The sequence below is a fragment of the Astatotilapia calliptera genome, chromosome 7 (genome assembly GCF_964374335.1).
Source record: "Astatotilapia calliptera chromosome 7, fAstCal68.1, whole genome shotgun sequence".
Classification (NCBI taxonomy): Eukaryota; Metazoa; Chordata; class Actinopteri; order Cichliformes; family Cichlidae; genus Astatotilapia; species Astatotilapia calliptera.
The window spans coordinates 33261596-33283596 of record NC_137428.1 but is presented as its reverse complement, the minus strand read 5'-3'; the positions used below and the strand labels follow the sequence as shown (position 1 = coordinate 33283596).

Sequence of the window (22001 nt, the reverse complement as noted above, 5' to 3'; positions counted from 1 at the left end):
GGCACAGTACCTATAACTACGTAATCACACACACACTAACACCAACATGAGTGCCCGCCATGAATAATATCTTCTAAAGAGGTACGGTGAAAAAACAAACAGTGATTCTGTCTCAGCTTGTGGAGGAAATACCTGCAGAGAGCTGTCAGTGAAAAAACAACTTTCGCTGAGCTGACTCTTTCTTTGGGGACCTTTTAGCCAAAACACAAATCAGCCTCTCTGACAGCTAGTAGAGCTCAAGAGGCCCTTGAGAGGCTCCACTGACACTTTACTACAGAGCAAGTGGTTAGGAGCTCAAAGAGGACTTTATCACAGCACCAGGAACGGCTTTGTAAAAAGGTAAACCAATGTGCTCACAGTAGTGCTTCTAATAATGATTGTGTAATTATGCTGATAACCACATTTGGCAGAAATGACTTCAAGTAACACCTCTCAACATCATCGTGGATGAATTTGGGTCCTTTCAAATCTCCCGTTTTTAAGTAAGATCATTGAAAAAGCAGTTTCTCAACAGCTCAGTTACTTCTTAAAACAGAATAATTGCTACGATGCCTTCCAGTCAGGTTTTAGACAGAATCACAGCACTGAAACCGCTCTGACCAAAGTGTTCAATGACATATGTCTGAATACAGACAGTGGAAAAATGTCAGTCTTAGTTTTACTGGATCTCAGTGCAGCATTTGATACAGTTGACCACAACATATTACTCAAACGACTGGAGAACTGGACAGGTCTTTCAGGAACTGTACTAAACTGGTTCAAAACATACGTAGAAAACAGGAAATACTTTGTATCAATAGGTAACTTCACATCTGAGCAGACAAGTATCACATGTGGAGTTCCCCAAGGTTCCATCTTGGGACCCCTTCTGTTTAACATCTACATGCTCCCACTGGCACAGATTATAAACAACAACAAAATAAACTATCACAGCTATGCAGATGACACACAAATATATATCACAATGTCACCAGGAGACCGAGGCCCTGTACAGGCTCTTGGTAAATGCATTGAGGAAATCAATGACTGGTTGTGCCACAATTTTCTCCAGCTAAACAAAAACAAAACTGAGGTAATAGTCTTTGGCGCCAAAGAAAAACGATTACAGGTCACCAGAGAACTTCAATCTATACATCTAAAAACCACAAACCAGGCGAGAAATTTGGGTGTAGTGATGGATGCAGACCTAAACTTAGAAAAACACATTAAGACAATAACAAAGTCAGCTTACTATCACCTCAAGAATATATCAAGGATAAAAGATCTGATGTCTCAACAGGACCTGGAAAAACTAGTCCATGCATTCATCTTTAGTAGGCTTGATTACTGTAACAGCATCTTTACAGGTCTACCTAAAAAATCAGTCAGACAACTACAGCTCATTCAGAACTCTGCTGCTCGAGTCCTCACTAAGACCAAAAAAGTGGACCACATCAGTCCAGCTCTGAGGTCTTTACACTGGCTGCCTGTCCGTCAGAGGATAGACTTTAAAGTTCTGATGCTGGCCTATAAAGCTCTGAATGGTTTAGGACCAAAATACATCAGTGACCTCCTGACCCAGTATGAACCATCCAGATCCCTCAGGTCATCTGGATCCGGTCTTTTATCAGTTCCCAGAGTCAGAACCAGACACGGAGAAGCTGCATTCAGCTTTTATGCTCCTTATATCTGGAACAAACTCCCAGAAAGCCTCAGATCAGCTGAAACACTCAGTTGATTTAAATCCAGGTTGAAGACTCACCTATTCTCAGCTGCATTTGAATAAAGCACCAAATCCACACTTTAAGCTTAAATTTCAAAACTTACATTTAACTACTGATTTTATCTACTGTTCTGATTTTATCTGTTTTGATTTTATATACTGTTGTTTGTTTGTTTGTTTGTTAATTAGTTAGTTAGTTTATTTGCTTGTTTTAATCAATTTTAAATCATGCTTTTTATTTGTTCTTGTTTCTAATGTCTCTGTAAAGCACTTTGAATCACCTTGTTGTTGAATTGTGCTATACAAATAAACTTGCCTTGCCTTGCCTTTCTTCACTACGTTGCTGCAGTTCATTAAGAGCATTTGTTTATGCACAGCTCTCTTTAGGTCCCACCACAATATTTCAGTTGAGTTGATATTTCCACAGATTTGTGGGCCAATGCAACAATTGAAATATTTTTTTTCAGCCAATCTGTTGTGGTCTTGTTGCTGGCCAGTTATATACGACCAAATTTTGGTCACATAACCGGAAGCTCTAGCAGTCAGACAAATGGCCTCACATTTCATCGTGAGTTCATCGTTGACCCAAGGACAGAAAGGTCCCCAGGTCAAATCATCATGCCTCCACTTCTTTTCTTGACAGTTGGTATGAGGTGTTGTGTTTGGTTTTCACCAAATGTGATGCCGTGCATTATGGCCAAACACTCTGTCCAAATGGCATTGCTTGGGGTTTTCATCTCGAGGTTTGTTCAGTTGCAACCTCACGGACCTAAGCCATTCTGTCATGTTCTTTGAAGAGTGAAGAGGCCATACTTGTTCGGTCTTTTGTTATGAACTTCAACATTTAGCACGCTAACTGAGGCCTGTCTGAGATCTTTGTGCAGTGCATCATCTGCCCTTGGGGTGATTTTGCTGGGACGTCTGCTCCCCACTGGGAAGACTGTGGTATTGTGTTAACACGCACCTGAAAGCTCCAGACCGGCAAACTGCCAAAATTGCTTTTATAGAAGTTGTCATAGCTGCACCAAGAGCAAAAAAAAACTTGTCCATTGATAGACAACGCAGCATACAAAATGTAATTCCTGAAAACAAACGTTTCCCGCTCACCAAAAAAATGAAAGGGAAAAGAATGTGTGCACCTTTTTAGCTTTAGTCAACAAAATAATGGTATGAGCCTAAATAAATGCATGTCTTTTATTTAGAGCTTTTTTTTTTAACATACAAACTGAAGTTGAGGTGAAAACAAAGCCAGATTTGATCCTTATCTGCTAATGTATATCTAATGATAAGTGTGTTCTTTATAGAAGAAGACAACTTCTGCATGCAATGAATGCAAAATTGCAAAGACAAGGACTTGTTCTCCTTAACTGTCCTGTCACATTTGATTCAAAAGTATTGTTCTTTGACCCTTGGGGAGTAGCGGTAGAATACTAATGCAATGCATACATGCTCCATGACTAACTCAGTAAACTGTAACTCCATCTGGGCTTTGGGTTAAAAAAATCCACAACAATACTGCCATTCTCTGACAAGTAATTCACAGCCATCCCAAGAGTACACATGCTACTCTTGATATGCGTGTGTGTAAACAAAGGCTTTGTGAACATGCTTTTGTGCATAATTTTAAATCAAGTCAGCATCCCTAAATTCTAAGTAGCTCCACATGAACTCGCCCTCTGACAAAAACAGTTAGCAACTTCTCCCCAACTTCTCCTCCAAATCCCACAGATCGATGCTAAAAGCTAGGAGGATCCTGACATCAACTGCAGCTCTCCAGAGGAGATTAGCTCAAGATGAAGCAGAAAATATCTCTTCACTCACATTCTCCTTTTATAAAACACAGGGCAAAGACTATCCCATCCTCTCCACTACATTCCCTCCCTGCGGTGTGAAACTAACACACTGACTGCAGAGCATCACAAATACGCAGCTCAAATCTGAAAAACTTAAACCAGACACAAAGCCTACACTGTTTTGAAAACTGTAAGTCATCTTGTTTTTTTTTCTTCAGGGAGAGAAAGAAAACAGGCACCTTATGAATATTTCAGCATCTGATCTCCGTGGGAGATGTGGACGCCGCAGCTCAGTACGACAGTTTTCGTGAACTGCGCTTCCTCCCCAAAACATAAACAGATCCGGTTAATTCATTCCAAAGGGCACAGCCCCCCAAAAAACAAATAAAAACCACAGGGGGCTTCAGCGTGCGCCACAATTGAGCCACCGCTCCCCGTAAGAATACAAGTCCCAGGGTTCTCGTTAAACATGGCAAACCTTATGAATGTTGCATGGCTATCTTAGCTGTGTTTAGACTGACCTGGTTTCTTTGTCACCGTCTGTGAAGATGACGAGGAGAGGGGCTTACAACTTCCTCAAACAATTCATCTAAGTACAGCATTACATCTACTGTACTTACTGTTCAAGCCAAAGAGTGGACTTTAGGATGTTATCAGCCCCTGACCCATGAAAGGATAACCTCTACAGTTATAAAAAAAAATATATCTCACAGGTTAGGTAGAAAGACTACTTTTTCTTTTAATTTGGAGATTAGTGGCAAAAAATGTGGAGGAAAAACAGCAAGAACACCAAAAAACCCACCTGACACAGAGAGTAAGGTCATAAACGGACATTTACTGTTTTTTTGTTTTGGGTTTTGTTTTTGTTTTTTGTTTTTTTGGGGGGGGTAGCTTATTTAGGCATTTTTTTATACGTCTGCCACAAACAAAACTGTCTGCAATCCAGGCAAATCAAAGTGTTTCTAGCAAGACACCCTTCCACTGCTGCGGTCGATTAGCAACTTGCATTCTTCCCTATGAAATTTTCATGGGGAGACAAAAGATTTGCTCTTCAGTCTTTCATTATTGTGCTTGAACCACACTGTACTAGAGTGACAACAGAGAGAAAATTGGGTACTCACACAGATCAGGATAAAAATGAATTACTCAAGTGTCCCACTTTTTAGATTTAAAAAAAAAAACAAACAACAACAAAAAAAGCCTTTCTTCATATGTCATAATTACAGTTAACAGAAAGATAAGACCTTTTATTAAAATTCTCCATAAAGTAATTCAAATATAGTAGAAATAACAGCAAGAAATAACACAAAAAAGAAAGAAAATGGGATGTATAAAATGGAAGTAAACCCTAAGGATTAGTGAATGATAACATTTTCCCCTCTGCCCTTCCTACTTAGAAGAAGACCTCTCTCTCACTGACTAAAGGCATATTACTAACGACTGTTTAACTCCTGTTCTAGGTCAGCATGAGATAAACACACCTTATTCAGCTTGGCCAGACCCCGACCATTAGACAGTGGCGGTGGCCTATTCATGGTGTACACTCATGACCCAGGTCATGTGATTAATTACAACATGGAGCACTGGTTCTCAATGGAGACCTGGTAGGGGGGAGGCAGGGGAACAGCATTTGGATAGCAGAGGAGTCCTTGTGGTCAGGACAGAATGCATGCCAAGCCTCTGCCAACATTGCAGGCTTCACTTCAATTAAAGGATCCGCTCACTCAAATCAAAAAACAAAATTATATTTCATTTTTTATTCCTCGTCATATCCAGCTATACTTAATGTCCTGGTTTAGGGTTTATATACAGTAGTGGCTAAGAATTTTAAATGCCCACCACAGCCCAGGCTACCAATACTTGGTTGGTGGACAAACTGAGTGACACCAATTGTTGCTGGGCATCTCCTACCAATAGCCTGGAATCCAGTTCACCTTTGTGAGGTTTTCCGCTGCTTTCATCATCATGAAGAAGCCCTGTACCACTTTTATATATATATTCACATATATCTTACAGTAGCTTGGTAACATTAAGTGCAAACACAGCTAACATTATGAAAGATTTTTTATGGTTGAAGATAATTAAAGAACAACTTCTGTTTATTCTTCTGGCAACAGTGTTTAGCCTTGTTAGACTCTGTTACACTTTATCTTTTTGCTAAGCCCATTGACTAGTATGATGACTTTGCCTCTGGGGGCAGTGGGGATTTTTCACGGCTTCCAGCGTGAGGATATTGGACTCTCTATTCCATTAGCTACTCACTGCTCATGAGAGAAGATTCAGTTGATAAATATTTAAATCTCTAACAATAGCTAATATTCGTGAGATTATATTTCGATAAATACCTTTCCTCTGTCTTGCTTTCAATGCAGACATTTATTTTATTTATTTCCATGCATCGATTAAACTTTGGCTACAAACAGACAACAAAAAGAAACCAAAAAGCTCTTGACCCTTGATGACCCTGAATATTTGTGTATTTAACAGGCAGATATCTCCAGCTCCTTCACTTCACATGACCAAAGTGTCCTCGGGCAGAATACTGAATCCCAAATTGCCTTTGATACATTCATCGGTGTAATGCATTACATTTAATTTTTAAAACTATTTTCAGCATATTCATATGATTTCCAATATGATTTTGCTCAGGAGTTGGCAAAGAATACATTTAAAACAAGCCTTTAAACACTTTCATTGCGGTTTTCTAATCTGTTGTGGAGGCCCTTAGAAATCTTCCTCTTGGTGTTGGGCAGGCAGCGGGCATCGAGAGACCCAGCGTGGCAGAGCCCAAACACTCAGTGCATTAGTATGTCTGAGCTGCTAGCCGCTCCCCCATGAATCCCTACTCCTCCTTCCTCTCCCTATAATGCCAACGCTCATCTCCTACATTTCCATCTGGCCCCCCGAAAATAGCTCCCATTTACTCACATAACAGCCTTCACATTTCTACCTTTACTTCACAAGACATTTCCTTCCCCCGAAGCAGATGAATCCCAGAAGAAGTCCCCTCTCTCTCCCTCCCTCATTCAGTCTCACTCTCCCATCTCTCCCCCCTCCCCGCCTCCTTTGGTAGGCTTCTGCACAGCTCCTCTGTTTCCCATGTTTCCCAGCAGAATTCCTGAGAAAGCTGAGGCTTTGTGGTATGCTTTCAGGAACAGTCTGCCTGTTGCATTATTCATCACTCCTAGTCGCCACTGTGTCAAAGACAGCCCACAGTGCCCAGCTGATACTAAGGGGCATATATGAGGAAACACACAGCTGAGTGAAGGAGCTAATAGACCAGGTAAGCTAGTTCCTGAGTCCACAAGTGGTAACCTAAAAAGCCCCGAAGGAGATAACAAAGGTATTTATATTTGATATTCAGTAACATGTCTACCATCAGGCAGCAGGTAGATGAGAAAAACAGCCGCAAGCTTTAAAAAACAGGGAACTAAAATGTGTAATTTATCTGAAACATGGTTGATGTGAAACATTACTACAGCAAGCATATCCACATGCAGGCAAATCTGACTTGACTTATATGTTTGGCACCCTTCACTGCAGAACTGAAATACATGAAGCACTCACACATGGAAAGAATTAAAACAACTTGTGGACAATGGTGGAGCAGCTCCAGTGAGTCTTTTGAAGCATAAATTTCTAAAATATAACTCATAAGCCATAAATCTAAAAGTGAACAGCTCTTTTATACTAACTGCAAACCACTACATTTAGTATTTAGCATGCATATGCAGAGATTTTAAGTTGCCTTTTAACTGAGATTCATTGTATTTACTGTCCAATACCTAGGAGCTCCTAGTGAAAGCTGTTGGGAAGCTTTCACATTTAAGAAAATGACAAAAGAAAGAAAGAAGTCAGAACACAGATGTTGTGTTTTTCAAGCTTCCAGTCAAGATGTTGAAAACAATAGTGTTAAGCAATAAATGCAATAAAAAAGACATTTTGACAATAATTTAAACAGTAGAGGAGATCTAGAAATGAATCAACCTGTGCTTAATGCTAAGGCATTTTTATTGACAACTAATTTCCAGCTAATCAGAAATTAATAGTTAAGTATGACTAGTACCACCGGTATAACAATGGTGCATATCACTAATTAGTGTGAATGCTGAAAAGCATTCACAGTATTGTTATTCTTAAAGTGACAATTTCAATAAAAATTGCCAGTTATTTTAACTTAAATGAATTAGAAAAATGTATTATATCATTAAACAGTGCACGACTGGATGGGTCTCGCTTATTCAAAGAAAACAAGCCTATGGTGTCCATTAACACACACAAGTTGGCTTTGGACCAAGAGAAACTCTGATATGATTGTGACACATCAATCTTTCATGAACTCACTCACTTTAGCCAGACTGCAACAAACCCTTCCTCCTGCTACTGCTTAGTTTGGATAATGCGTTGATTATATTCCATTGCTGGCATGGACGCAGATAGCTGGAAACGGTAGAGTACGGTAGTTATATTTGTTATATTTCTTTGAAGTCCACCGACTGGAGCACATGCATAGCTGTAAACTAAATTCTCTGCAGAAAAGTCCATCAGGTCACAAAAAATAGACGGGCACTCGGAAGTCCGTACGGACCCTCACGGTCACGTCCGATGATCAAATTTCTGGCACTTGGACACAAGTGGAACCGAGCAGACTCACAGACATGGAAAGCATGATAAAGGTTTAATCGGTGAGGAAGGAGAAATATTTGAATAAGTTCACATCCTCAAGTTGCGATGAACCCAAACCAGTTAAACTGAGAGATTATTCAGTCTGGATATTTGAATGAGTTGGATGAGTTTGGTTTTCTTGAGAACACCATTGGAATACTGAATGTCTTCAGGTGATCGTGACTGAAGCTGTGAAGCCAGCCAAGATGAAACAGTTGACAGATAATCATCCTGTCAAGTGAGTAAAATACTGAGAACGAGAAAAGAACTCAAAGCAGTAACCACGGTATCAAATGGAGGGAACTAAATAGGTGGAAAAACTGACCCACCATCCAAAGTAAGTCTAGATAAATCACTGTGTGTGCGCCTATGAGTGTAAATATAAACATAAAAATCATATAATCTGAATCTGCATTACACAAAAAAACTCACCGAGTTTGATGGCACACCGAGGTTGGTCTCGATGTAGGTCTCGGTTTTAGGTTCTACTGCTTCCTCGGCTTCCAGGATCTTCTCCACGGGCATGTCCTCGTTGGCGCAGCTGGTAGACTCTACCTCATTCTCATTTTTCTCCTTGGCTCGCTGGCGCTCCTCCTGAACGGCTGCATGTAACAAAACTGGTTTCGGTCACTACTGCTGTTTTACAAGGTCAGTATGTGATCAAAAACACACTTTGAAAGAAAGAAAAATGCAAGCTAATAGGGTTTTGACTGTGAAGCTTAGCAGCTGTTTTGGTTCACATTCACAGTTTGGTTCAATGTGATAAATAAACTGTGCACTGCAAGTCCTGCAACTAGTGAACAAACATCTAGCCTGAGTCTGTTTTCAGTGCTGAATCTTCCCCTTTGATTAATTACTTGAATTCTTGCTGCGTTTGTGAGTGTGGAATAATTGTCCACACTCGGCTCTACATCGGTAGTGAACTAAATACATATCTGGTGCTTGTTCATGGCTGCTCGTGCTTGCCTGAGTCTGTAATTTAGTGTTCGACATTAAGTGCATCTTGGTAAGCAACTGAATAGTTCATAACTCCGAATGTACAATGCCAGCAAAAACATAGCCGAGAGAGTTTAATCATCAATAATTGCTTCAGCAGTGAGGATGGAAAACAGAAAGACCTTGGGTCTGCATTATGTACAACAAAGCAGCATGGAAATGTCCAAGGACATCTTCCAGTTTCCTTATCAAAGATAAGTCTTCTTTACGCAGTGCTCACTGACATACACAGATCATTTCTAGATAAATAAATAACATTTGGCCTGTCACTCTTTTGTTACACCATGAATGGAAGCCAGAACATCTAAAAAAAAAAAAAAGTCTCAGCACAAATCAGTGAAGACTTTATCGTGTCTAAAAACACATTCAAACGCAACCGTGCTGGTTCTGTCATCCGATTGGCTTGGCAAGCAGACACAGGAAATGGTTTGTGTGCCGAGCAGACACAGAGACTCACTGCGGCCGAGGCAAGAGAAACCGCACCTCCACCCTCAAGTGAGAATGAAAAAGACGCATGTCTGTGTGTTTTCCGTCTTTTCAAAGGGCTGTAATTCACTTAATTCAAAACACCACCGAAAAAAGTACTGTGGCTTTTTTTTTTTTTTACATGTTTTCCTTCCAGCCATGGATTAATAAAAAGCTCTTGACATAATGTGTTTTGTGATAAAGGGCTGTTGGAAATTTAAAGTCAGCATGCAGGTTTATATACACACACCTGGAGAGCTGCACTGCCACACACACACACACACACACACACACACACACACACACACACACACACACACACACACACACACACACACACTATCGCACACAATGGGGTTTCAGATCTGACTGAAGATCTGTCTTCTTGAGTTTCCCTTACTCTGGTTTCTATTCCAAGTCCCGAATCAGAGAGGCCGTGGTCTTGTTGTGGGGGGGAAAGGAAAGCAGGGGTTGTTAGAGGAGGAGAGGGAAAGGGGCCCCACTTTAGAGGAACTGCTGTCTGGCAGTGGAGGTCAGCTCAAGGGTAGAATACTTGTGTTGGAGTCAGGGAGAGGTGAGGAGGGCTGAAATCATGTTAGCTTTATTCTCCCCTCCTCCTCCTCTACTCTCCTGACTGGGAGAGCATAAATTCATTTAATCCTGTTTTTCTGTGGATTCGCTCAGCCTTTTGGGCTACTGTTGCCATGTTCTCCAACCACAGCCCCCCGGGCTGCATGGGGAGGCTTAGGCAGCATTGCAAGTGAGGCAGAAGGCAGTAAATGATAATATCCTTGAAAGGAATAAAGAGCCCAACAATGACATAAATAAAAACAAGAGAGAGGAGATGGGAGGCCAAGTAAAGGTCAGGAAAAAATGGCCTTAGATAGAATATCCTCCAAAACATACCAATGAAAAGAAGAAACCTATTCTCCTCATTAACTGTGTTTTCTTCAGTAACCACCCACAGACACCTGGTTAACACATGCTGCTGTTTTTGCATCCTTAGATCTCTTAGCCATCTCCAAGCATCAAGTAGTGTAATCTATGCACTCTTTTCAGTAAACATGGTTGCCTTGATGAAGAAAGGCAGTAACTGGCTTGTTCAACGTGCAAAAGAGTGCTTAACAGCACTGCTGAAAGGGCTAATATTTCTAACACCTAGATGGTGTGTTAAAATTCACACCTCACAGAATGTTTTTCTCCCCTCAGACAACAGAACCACTTTCAACCCCACTGTGAGCTTTCCCTGGAGACGCTTTACTGTGCTGCTCCATAATGAATTACAAAAGCTATCTGTCAATTCAGTGTTCACGTTGTGTTGCTGGGTTTCTTGAACTGCTTTGAGCCAATATAGCCATATTTAAAAAAAAAAAAAGAAGCTGAAGATGACATGAGAACTTGATATAAAAACAAGTGCATGGGTGAGGTTTGGCAGTATGCAGCAGACACATGTTTCAAGATGTGCCATTAATCCATTTCTGAAAAAGAAATGCAAAAAAAGGCAAAGTTGAGAACTGGTAAAACAGAGGGAATAAAGTGTAGCACACAAACGGATCATCAAAATGATTCTCCTTTGAACAAGGACGATTACGGGCAATAAAGCCGAACCCAGAGTACCCAGGTTCACCCCAAAGTCAAGATAAGTCAGGTTAAAACCTGCAGCCAAAAAATCCATTGGTTTGAAGTGCAACCGAATCCCAGAATCTCAATGAGAACTGAAGAGTCAGTGTTTCTCTAAGTTGTATTATGTATTTGTTTGGGGTGGTTTTCTATTTAATACTTGGAAGTAAAAGGTAATTATTATCCAAACACAACGACACCAGATAGTCACGTGAAATTGAATAATTAAGTGTTGTAATTATGTTTGTGTGATGTGAATATTAAAAGCCCGACAAGGGATGAGGGTTAAAAATGAGAAATAGCTAGAAACTCTATGCGCAGCACATCTGTTTCTTGCTCCAATTCAGAACTTGATAGTCTTCATTTCATTGTGTGCTATAACAGCAACAACTACCATGTGACTGTGATTCACCTGTTCAGTACTATGGAGTCCTTCTATGCACTTCTGTCAGTGTTTTTACTGTCATTATTGAAAGGATCAGAGAGATTAATAATCCCTGCCTTATATAAGAACTCACAGATGTCAGCAAATCCCTGGAGGGAAATTGCCAAAATTATTGGAAGTACAAAGAAGTGGAAAATCATGTTTGCTTCAAAAAAATCAACAACAACAAAGAATTGGCACCCAAGAGGGTGGGAAAAAAAGTCTTGTGAGTTTATTTGTTTCTATGGTGGCTGGCACCACATATAAAGCACTGGGGCTCGACCACAAGGCAATTAACACCACGGAAATGAAGCATGAATGATGGCAACGGCGTTAGCTACTTACGTCGGTTATGCCGTAACCCCGACAAAGATTGACTGCAGACGTTTAAATCTTTTAGTCTTAAAGACCAACGTCTGATTTAGAAGAAAAAAGGAGATGGAGCTGAAGATTCTGTTTTCAAGAAAGATGGGATTTGCATTTGCACAGACCCAGTCCATGTTAATAGCCTCTGAAAATGGGAGACTATGGAAAAAAATAAGTGTAATTCCTAAACAGGTAAAAGAAAACTTCTGTTAAACCTTTTGAATTAAAGCTCAAAGTCTCTGGTCAAAGTCTGCAGTCCCAGTAAAATAAATATCTATTTATGTGTAGGTAATGGTTTCCTTTTAAAATAACATTAACACTGAAAAATGACTGAATAATGGTAGAAATTGAATAATGATCTTAAACTGGGTTCGAATAATAGGCCCTATATTTCGTCCCATGTGGCTGATCGAATCTTTGAATGTCTTCCAAAAGGACAGCATTATGTGCACACCATCAGCAGCTTATAACTTTAGGAATGTGGTGCAAATTTTTCATCGTGCTGTGCAATTACAAGACATCATCCAGTTGGAGTACTCAGTTGGAGTATTAAACTTCACATATCTTGCAACATAAGTACAGCATCCATCTTTTGCACTGTGTGAAAAATGAGGTGGCTTACAATAACTAGGTAAGCTGTTCCCCACACCACATGTAAATTTCCAAAAATCATTAGAAGGAGAAAAAGACAAAAAAGGATTCCAGGAAATACAGGAAACATAAACTCGCATAGTTTCATAGTTTAACCGAGAATGTTTTTCTTCAGTCTACATTGCTGAAGTCTCCGTGTGGATTGCCTGCTCTCACAAACCCTCATTTGGTTTCCACGCACAGCCATGTTTGATTCATGGCGCTGAACAGATGAATGCATTCTAAAAAACTAATGCTGCAAGCAGAAAATTCTCTCATTTGAGATGCCGGGTTTTCTAAAAATTTGATGCGTCTCTAACATATGACGTCAGTTACCCTTGACATCGCTTGCTGGGTGAGATACAGTTGGTCTTTGCAGCTCTGCATCACTTGCCAAGTTTATCAAAGTATTCTGTTTTTTGTTTTCTTTGGCCTATAAGAAGTGGAAACTTTGCAAAGAAAAGGAAGGATTACATTTGACATGTCAAAGTATTTTATGTCAACTTCTAGGGTATTTTGAAAGCTCTGTCGTTAATGAAGTCGTAGTTTAAATGAGTATTTGTGTGCAGTGTTGGGTGTAATGCATTCCAAAGTAATGTATATAATGAAATCACATTCTTCAGTAACATAGTAATGTAACGTGCTCTTGTACTAAATTCTATCATTAGATTAAAGTTAAAATGACATTGTTACTAAAAGTTCTTCAGCTATCTACATGGGAGGCAGATAGAAAGGCGGAAACATAAAACATCAAACAAACTTTCTTTTTTTCCTGTGAACTTGTGCTACAATCAGATCATTTCAGTTTGCGTGCTAGAAGCAGAAAAATGGTGAAGTGGAAGATGGACATTACTGCATCCAGGAAACAAACAACAGCTTTGTACTACTAACATAACTTCGGCTCTTTGCAAAAATCTGCACAGCCAGCATGCTAACGCAAAGCTAAAGCCCAGATATGTGTGCTGGCCCCAGCCCAGCAGTCAGGCCCTAGACTTCAACAGGTAACAAAGGCAGTGATGAGCAGTCACGCTTGCAGCGCTGCAGCTTCCTTTTCAGCCTGTGCATTATAGAATTAAAGTAGAATCGCTGTGGCAATTGCTTTGAAGTGTCTTTGGGCTGTTTTTCAGCTTTGTGTTCATACATAAATACTGAAAGAAAGATCGTATGTGTGTCCTTATTAGAATAGGGATTTGTTTTGGTGTAGCTTAAGTTATATTGTTAACACATTACTGATGAGTAATGTGAAACTGATATATTGAATAATGCAACAGTTATGTACTGCACTTTCATTTCAAGTAATGACTCCGATACTGTTTCTGCACCAGTGTCAAACGCACCAGCAGTTTGAGTGCAAACCAAATTCAGAATACCTCAAAATTCTGGAATCTCAAAATTCAGTATATTTCTACTCACAGAAATGCCAAAAATACATATCATATGGACTTCTGAATGTACTCCTCGGCTACTCACTTCCCCAAAATTGAGCCTTTTAAAAGGAAGATTAATAAAGATAAGGAAATAGGAAAGTGAGACATTATCCTCAACGGTATGTGCTGTACCTTCTCTCTTCATGCCCATGGCTAAACACTTCTGGTAGCGACAGTACTGACAGCGGTTCCTCTGGCGTTTATCAATGACACAGTCTTTGTTGTCACGACAGGTGTAGGTCAGGTCTTTGCGGACAGTCCTTTTGAAGAAACCTTTGCAGCCCTCGCAGCTGTAGACTCCATAGTGTTTACCTGAGGAAAAGGGAAAAGAGATTGTTTGCTTAATGTTAGTTTTTGATCCTTTTTTTGGAAACATAAGGTGACACAGTGCACATGGAATTAGCTGAGTTGGCCGTTTTGCTGCTTCTTCATTAGTACACACCTATGACCTTACCAACTACAACACATTCGCGGAATTTACTGTGATTTCATGAACATGTTATTTACCATTCTGTGGTTACAATAACTCAAAGAAACACCCAGGAAACACTTTGAAAGAACAAAACAAAAATTATGATCACAGACCCTTCTACTAACCCTTTGGTAATGAAGGAAAAGAGAGGCTCACTAAAGGGAATATGTGAGGGGGGGGCAGTCTAATATGGTGTTGTCTGACCCTGTTTCTAACAGCTCTTTTTTGTTATTTATGACGGATGGAGTCCATTTGGTTTCTCCAGTGTTGATCAAACTGTTTCTTTGTTATCTCTCTGCTGGGTCAGACCACCAGAGAAGATAAATAAAGCCCCCGAGCACAGCTAAATGAAGCATGACTTGCTATTAAACATTGTTTTGATTTTCCCCCTTGGGTGCACACAGCACCAATGACGCAGGATGACAGTAAAACTGTCCAATGAATTAGATATCCACCTTTATCCAGAGGCTACAAACTTTTCATGGTTATCCCCAGAAAAAAATTAAACACATGGTTATTTGTTGGCAGTGTGGGAAAAAAAAGAGATTTAAGACAACTCTACAAAGATGAGTGCTGTGAGAGTCATTTCCTGGGATAACCCGTGGTTATCTGTTCACCCAGGGTTAATGTTCTTGTGGTTCAGGTGGTTAAGCTAGAAGTTGGCCAAATGATAGCCAATGTTTAAGAAAACTCTGGAGCAAGCTATTGTTCTTTGAGAAGCCAAAAAGGTTATTTACAATCTTTATTTATTGTGCAACCTAAAGTGCTACGTGAGAAAGTTTGATTTGGGACAAAAAAAGATTACAGAAATATTAAGGGTGCCAGACTTAAATGGAATTTTATGCCTTTTCTTGTAACACGTTATATTGACTTTGCTTTATTGTTATCGTTACCATCTTTCAGAGACTAATCAAAAAATAGCCTTAAATGACCACCCACCCACCCATCCGTCCATCCATCCGTCCATTACTGCTTATCCATGTTTGGGTCAAGGGGCCAGGAGTCTAAGGAGAGACATCCAGGCCTCCTTCTTCCTGGTCCCTGTCTCTGCCCTTCTAGGGAGACTCCAAGGCATTTCCAAGATAGCTGAGAAATGTAATTTGTCTAGTTTCAGGTCTTTCCCAGTGCTTCCTCCTGAAAATCCACTAAACAGGCTCTGGTTGGGCAAACTCCCATGCACACTCGAATATCCCGAAGAGGTTCCACGATAAAGACAAAAACCACATTGTTTCTCCTGAACACACTGTAGAATATATCTTGTATCTCTATCTGAATATAATTTGCCAGTGTCTGAACTCTAACTGTGTTGAAATGAAAATTAAGAAACTCCAAAATCTGCCTCTACTTGTCCCACTATTCATTGTACTGACTGCGTCACAGTAGGGATGAATGATGAGTTGCGCATGGTCGCCTTCAGACATAGCGCTTTCTTGTTTCAGTAAAAAGCGATTCAAGGTTAGGTTTCATCCAATCAAGATGATCTTTTGCCACATGATTTAGGTTCCTTTCATGTGCGTTTCTGTTGCTGCCCTCACATGCTTTTTTTTCCAGGAGTGGCTTTTTTCTGGCTTCCCTGTCATTTAGCCCAGATTTTTAAAGAATTCTGATGACTGTTGTCTTTCCAGGAAGCTCTCCCACTCCAACAAGCTGCAGTATGTAGTTCTGCCAGAGCATACTGTGGGGCCATTTTCTGACCGAAGTTCATGTGTGGATCTTCTCCGGAGGTTTCTCCATGTGGTTAGAGCCCAGGCTTGGGCAAGATGCTGTGTAGTCCTGTTTTATTTTAATTGGAAACAGTGCAATGTTATCCAGTCTAAGCTGTTTAGATTTTTTTAAATAATCTATTCCATGTCAAGTCTCCCTACAATCTTTTAGAAAACTGCATAAAATTCTTAGAAATTTCTGATTGGGAAGTGATTTGTGAACATGTTCAAATAGTCACCTAAGTGCTAAGCAGTGCTAAATGGACTTACATGGAGACGTTTCACCGCTCATCTGGAGTTCTAAATGATTAGTGGGAATTTCCCAGAATTTTAAATACTGTAGTGTAGAGGTGACTCCATTGTGTCTGCTGCACACTGTTGAAGCAGCTGTTAAAAATTTTAGATGCAGGAGATGCAACATTCATTGTTCATCAATCCGTTGATGAACAATGGCATTCCGATCACTGCATCCAGTTGGATGTTACTGCACCCAGTTGGGGGCAGACATCAGAAGGCCCATTTTGAGTAACTATCTATTTCAGGGTCTTCTCTTGTGTGTTTCTGGTTCTTGTTCCCCTCTACTCTTGTAAACCCCTTCTTATCCCAGAGGTGTAGGGCTCTTATAAACCCATATACTCCAATTTGAAGCTTCTCTCTAAAATGTGTAGTCCAAAAAGCCCCATCCATTTCCACTGACATCCTCCCAAGTGAACTTGGTGTTGCTGTTCACTGCACAGATGTGCTCTGTGAACGTTTCCAGTTCCTGTGTTTTGATTTTCCCCCTTCGCACACCTACCTTTAAAAACAGTAATCTCCAGTGAAAATAACCTTAGCCATTACCAGTTCACAAAAAGATTTCTGACAAGGTCAATTCTGACATTGAATTATTTTCATGCTTCCTTTGCAGACAGTCATCACAGTCTGATGTCACTCACCTGAGGAGCGGTCACCGCAGATGGCGCAGATGTGTTTGGTGAGTGACAGAGCTGTGCTCGAGGGCTGGGCAGGCACCTTCATCACGCCGTTGAGGCCCAGTGGAGGCTTTATGTCCTCCGTACTGCTGACAGAGTTCATTGGAGAGTTCAGCTGGAACATCAACACACAGAAACACACACGCCGACAAGTCACAATGCAGCCCGCTAAACTCAAAACATCAAAATCGCACAAGCACCGTCAAATAAATCACATAAGCTTAAGGTCAAATTCAACAAGAAGATTATACACAATAAGGACATTACATGAAACTGGAGTCATGTCACTCAGGGAGTACTGAACAATCTGAAATGTACAAAACAAAAGCCATATTAAGACTACTGATGCGTAATATAGATGGTCAGCAGCCCTAGCAACACCTCTTTTTTCCTCTGTCATTTCTCCCTTTCACTCTCCTCCCTCCTGTTCCCCTCATTTTCAGATCTAAATCTGGCGCAGCAGGATCCTGCACCACTCAACCCCAGGAACTCTTTTATTCATGCTCTCAACAAGCCCTGCTGGCTCCAAAATGTTCAGCGGTAGCATAACTCTACTGCAAAATTGAACAGTACAGCAGAATAAAGAGACAGCATTTGTTTTAGCAGCAGCGCAACTGCAGCCCTAAGTCTAACTTCAATAGTTGCCTGTGTCTCTCTCTCTGAAGGAGCTTTGATACAATTCATCCAAAAATGACCCCTCTTTGCTTTCTGCTGAAAGTGAAAAGCAAGGGGGAGGCTAATTATTATAACAAGCTACACGCTGTTTCCAGAGGAGATAAACGTTAAGGGGAAATGTATAAATTATTCACTAAATATACTGGATGGAACAGAAACAAGCCAACTATTAGTGGGAAAAAAATGACTTCATGAAAAAAAGTAAAAGCACTAGTCTGATTGACTGTGCTAAAACCACAGTAATTTTACATGATGGTAAGAAAGGGGGAAGGAAAACTGCATATAGTCAGACAAGTAGATTCTCCACAGGCACATTCATAACAGAGGGATGAGAGACAGAACACTATTGGCAGAGCAGAGCCAGATGTGTTTTTATTAAGTTACCACACATGAGAAATGTCTTATAGCACAAACACTTTCTGAGTTAAAATTAAGTTCATACTGTTGCAGAGAAACCCTGTCTATATCTGCTGGGATTAGGAATGACAGAAAAGCCATTTACATCTTATGATGACAGGGCTAACATATTTTGTCACTCTAAAACACACCCTAAGCTGTGTTTACACTCATCTGACAAAAGTACATTAAGAGCATAATGGAAGAACATAGAAAAGTATACATCAGGGCAAACAATGCCCTTTATTAGACGCACAGGACATAAACCAAATTCAAATTCAAATTCAAATTTTTATTTGTCACGTACACAGTCATACACAGTACGATATGTAGTGAAATGCTTGGACAACTGCTCGTGACCTAAAGAAAACAAAAAAGGAAAAGGCTATGAATAAGATAGGAAATAAATATGAAAAATTAAAAAGGGTAAATTTAACTAGGAAGGAATAAAATATAAATTAAGGTTAAAAATGAAATAACTGTACAACACAAATTAGAATGAAGGGAAAATTTAACTGGGAAGAATAAGATAAAATATATAAATTAAAGTTGAAAATAAAATAACTGTACAACAAAATACACAATATAGAACTATATAAGAATGTATGAAGAAATCTAAATATAAATAAATATATACACAATAACAGCAGCTGTACAAGTATTAACCGGAAATGAAGAATATAGTGACCAGTGTTGTGCAAAACCAAAGTCCAGAAAGTCCAGTGTGTGTGTAAGAACTGTATATGTGGGTCAGTACTGTGTGGTGGTGTGATTGAGAGACCGTATCGCCTGCGGGAAGAAGCTCCTCCTCAGTCTCTCTGTGTTGGTCTTCAGGGAGCGGAATCGCTTTCCTGACCTCAACAGAGAGAACAGTCTGTTGTTGGGATGGCTGAGGTCCTTCACGATCTTCCTGGCCTTGGTCCAGCACCGCCTGCTGTAGATTGAGTGCAGGTCAGGCAGCTCGGAGCGGATGGTGCGCTCAGCTGACCGCACAACCCTCTCTAGAGCTCGTCTGTCCTGCATGGTGCTGTTCCCGAACCAGGTTAAGATGTTTCCCGTCAGGATGCTCTCTATGGTGCACGAGTAAAAGTTCCTGAGCACCTTGGAGGGCAGTTGGAAGTCTCTCAAGCGTCTGAGGTGGTAGAGACGCTGTCGGGCCTTTTTCACCACAGTGTTGATGTGACAGGACCATGACAGGTCCTGCGTGATGTGAACTCCGAGGTATTTGAAGCTGTCCACTCTCTCCACTGGGCACTCGTTGATGACGGGGGTCTGGTAGTTCCTCTCCTGCTTAGTGCTGAAGTCCACTATCAGCTCCTTTGTCTTACTGACGTTTAGAAGGAGGTTGTTCCTCTGGCACCAGTTCTCCAGATTCCTAATCTCCTTCAGGTAGGCCGTCTCGTTGTTATCAGAGATCAGGCCCACCACGACGGTGTCGTCAGCAAACTTGATGATGGTGGTGGAGCTGGTAGTGGCCACACAGTCATATGTGTACAAAGAGTACAGCAGGGGGCTCAGAACACACCCCTGGGGGGCTCCAGTGCTGAGAGTGGTGGAGGCTGAGACATGTCCGCCCATCCTTACTGCCTGTGGTCTGCCAGTTGGAGATCCACTGACACATAGATGAGCTGAGTCCCAGATGCTCCAGCTTGGTGGTGAGTGTGGAGGGAATTATGGTGTTAAATGCAGAGCTGTAGTCTATGAAGAGCATTTTAACATAATTCCCCCTTCTAGTGTCCAAGTGAGTGAGTGATGTGTGGAGGAGATGAGAGATGGCATCGTCTGTGGAACGATTTGGACGGTAAGCGAACTGTAGTGGGTCCAGTGTGTCTGGTAGTGAAGAAATGATGAAGTCTCTGACCAGGCGTTCAAAGCACTTCATCACTACTGAGGTGAGGGCTACAGGGCGATAGTCATTGAGAGAAGCAGGGTGGGGTTTCTTCGGGACGGGAACAATGATGGACTCTTTGAAGCATGTGGGGATCACCGACTGAGATAGAGAGATGTTGAATATCTCAGTGAACACAGGAGCTAGCTGGTATGCGCAGTCTCTGAGGATACGACCTGGGATGCCGTCTGGTCCTGCTGCTTTCCTGGTGTTCACTCTCTTGAAGGCTCTCCTTACTTCATGCTCGGAGATGACGAGCACGTTTCCGGTGCTGGCAGTATCTTCCTGTCTGCAGCCGTTAGCGCCGCTAACACTAGCATTGTTGGAGACCTTAGCTGCAGCCTCGAAGCGAGCATAGAAAGTGTTCAGCTCGTCTGCCAGAGTCATGGCCGCGTTCGTCATACCGGTTGTTGGTGCTTTATAGTCCGTTATTGTCCTTAGTCCCCGCCACAGGCTCCTAGAGTCACTCTGTTGGAGTTGTGACTCTAGTTTCCTCCCGTAGCGCTGCTTCGCCTCTTTCACCGCCCTCCGCACGTTATATGACGCGGCTTTGTACGGGTCCATGTCCCCCGTCATGAGTCCCGTGTTGTAGGCAGCGGTGCGGGATCTCAGAGCGTCGCGGATGGTTTTATCCACCCACGGCTTCTGGTTGGGAAACGTTGTGATAGTCTTTGTCTCCACGGTATCATCCGCTAGTTTCCCGATGAATCCCACAACCGCTTCCGTAAACACGTTGACATCATCATCGGAGCTGTTTCTGAACATGCCCCAGTCTGCGTCATCGAGTGCGTCCTGTAACGCGGCCACCGATTGATCCGTCCAGCGCGCAACCTTCCTCTGAACCGGAACTTCCTGTTTCAGCCTTTGTTTGTATTTTGGCATGAGGAAGATGGCGGCGTGATCAGATTTGCCAAACGGGGGGCGGGATTGTGCCTTGTAGCCGTCCTTGACCGTAGTGTAGCAGTGGTCCAGTGTCCTTTCACCCCTGGTGGGGCAGGTGATGTGTTGATAAAAGTTCGGCGCTGCGCGTTTGAGGTTGGCGCTATTAAAGTCCCCCGTCACAATAAGCGCAGCGTCCCGGTGTTGTGTCTGGTGCTGTGTGAGTGCCTCATGCAGCTCGCATAAGGCGGTGACCGTGTCCGCTTGTGGTGGAATATAAACGGCACTTACAATGACCGATGTAAATTCCCGAGGTAGATAAAAAGGACGACACATGATGGACAGTAGTTCCAGATTTGGTGTGCAGGAGCGTGTGAGAGGAACAACGTTTGCACTGTTGCACCAGTTGTTGTTCACCATTAAACACACGCCGCCTCCCCTTGACTTCCCCGAGTCCCGTGTCCTGTCCATGCGGTGAACCGAGAACAACTCGGCCGGCTGGATGGCGTGGTCCGGCACCGCTGGGTTCAGCCATGTCTCGGTGAAGCAGAGGAGATTGCAGTCCCGAATGTCTCTCTGGAACTTTATCCTGGCCCTGAGGTCGTCAAGCTTGTTCTCCAGTGACTGGACGTTGGCGAGCAGGATGCTAGGCAGAGGTGTGCGGTGTGCACGAGCTCTCAGCCTGTTCCTGACGCCGGCTCGCTTCCCTCTAGGCCGCCGCCGCTTCCCTTTGTTCTCCCTCGAGATCTCACTCGGCCAGCTCGGATCCGGAGTTAAAAACTTCGAATTGTGAGTACATTGTATACCAATAGAAACAAGAGTGTCACTGTCATACCTAATGTACCCAATGGTGATGATTTTGCCGATTTAGAAACGCTGAAAACTAACTTAAAAAACAAAGACAAAGAAAAAGTGGTCGGAGCAGTCGT

The 22001-nt window shown here is 41.8% G+C and overlaps 1 protein-coding gene across 5 annotated transcripts in view; it reads right to left on the bottom strand.

Annotated features, from left to right (window-relative positions):
• Positions 1-22001, bottom strand: part of rxraa (retinoid X receptor, alpha a) — a 165769-nt gene that overhangs the window by 12377 nt on the left and 131391 nt on the right. For 3 of the 5 annotated variants that reach the window (XM_080304436.1, XM_080304437.1, XM_026174282.2), the window contains 3 exons: positions 17199-17349; positions 14221-14400; positions 8593-8777 (listed from right to left, as the gene is read on the bottom strand). In XM_080304436.1, coding sequence (XP_080160562.1) covers positions 8593-8777; positions 14221-14400; positions 17199-17349 — 516 coding nt within the window. The remainder of the gene's footprint in view (positions 1-8592; positions 8778-14220; positions 14401-17198; positions 17350-22001) is intronic. The other 2 variants (XM_080304438.1, XM_026174285.2) reach the window with 1 other exon arrangement.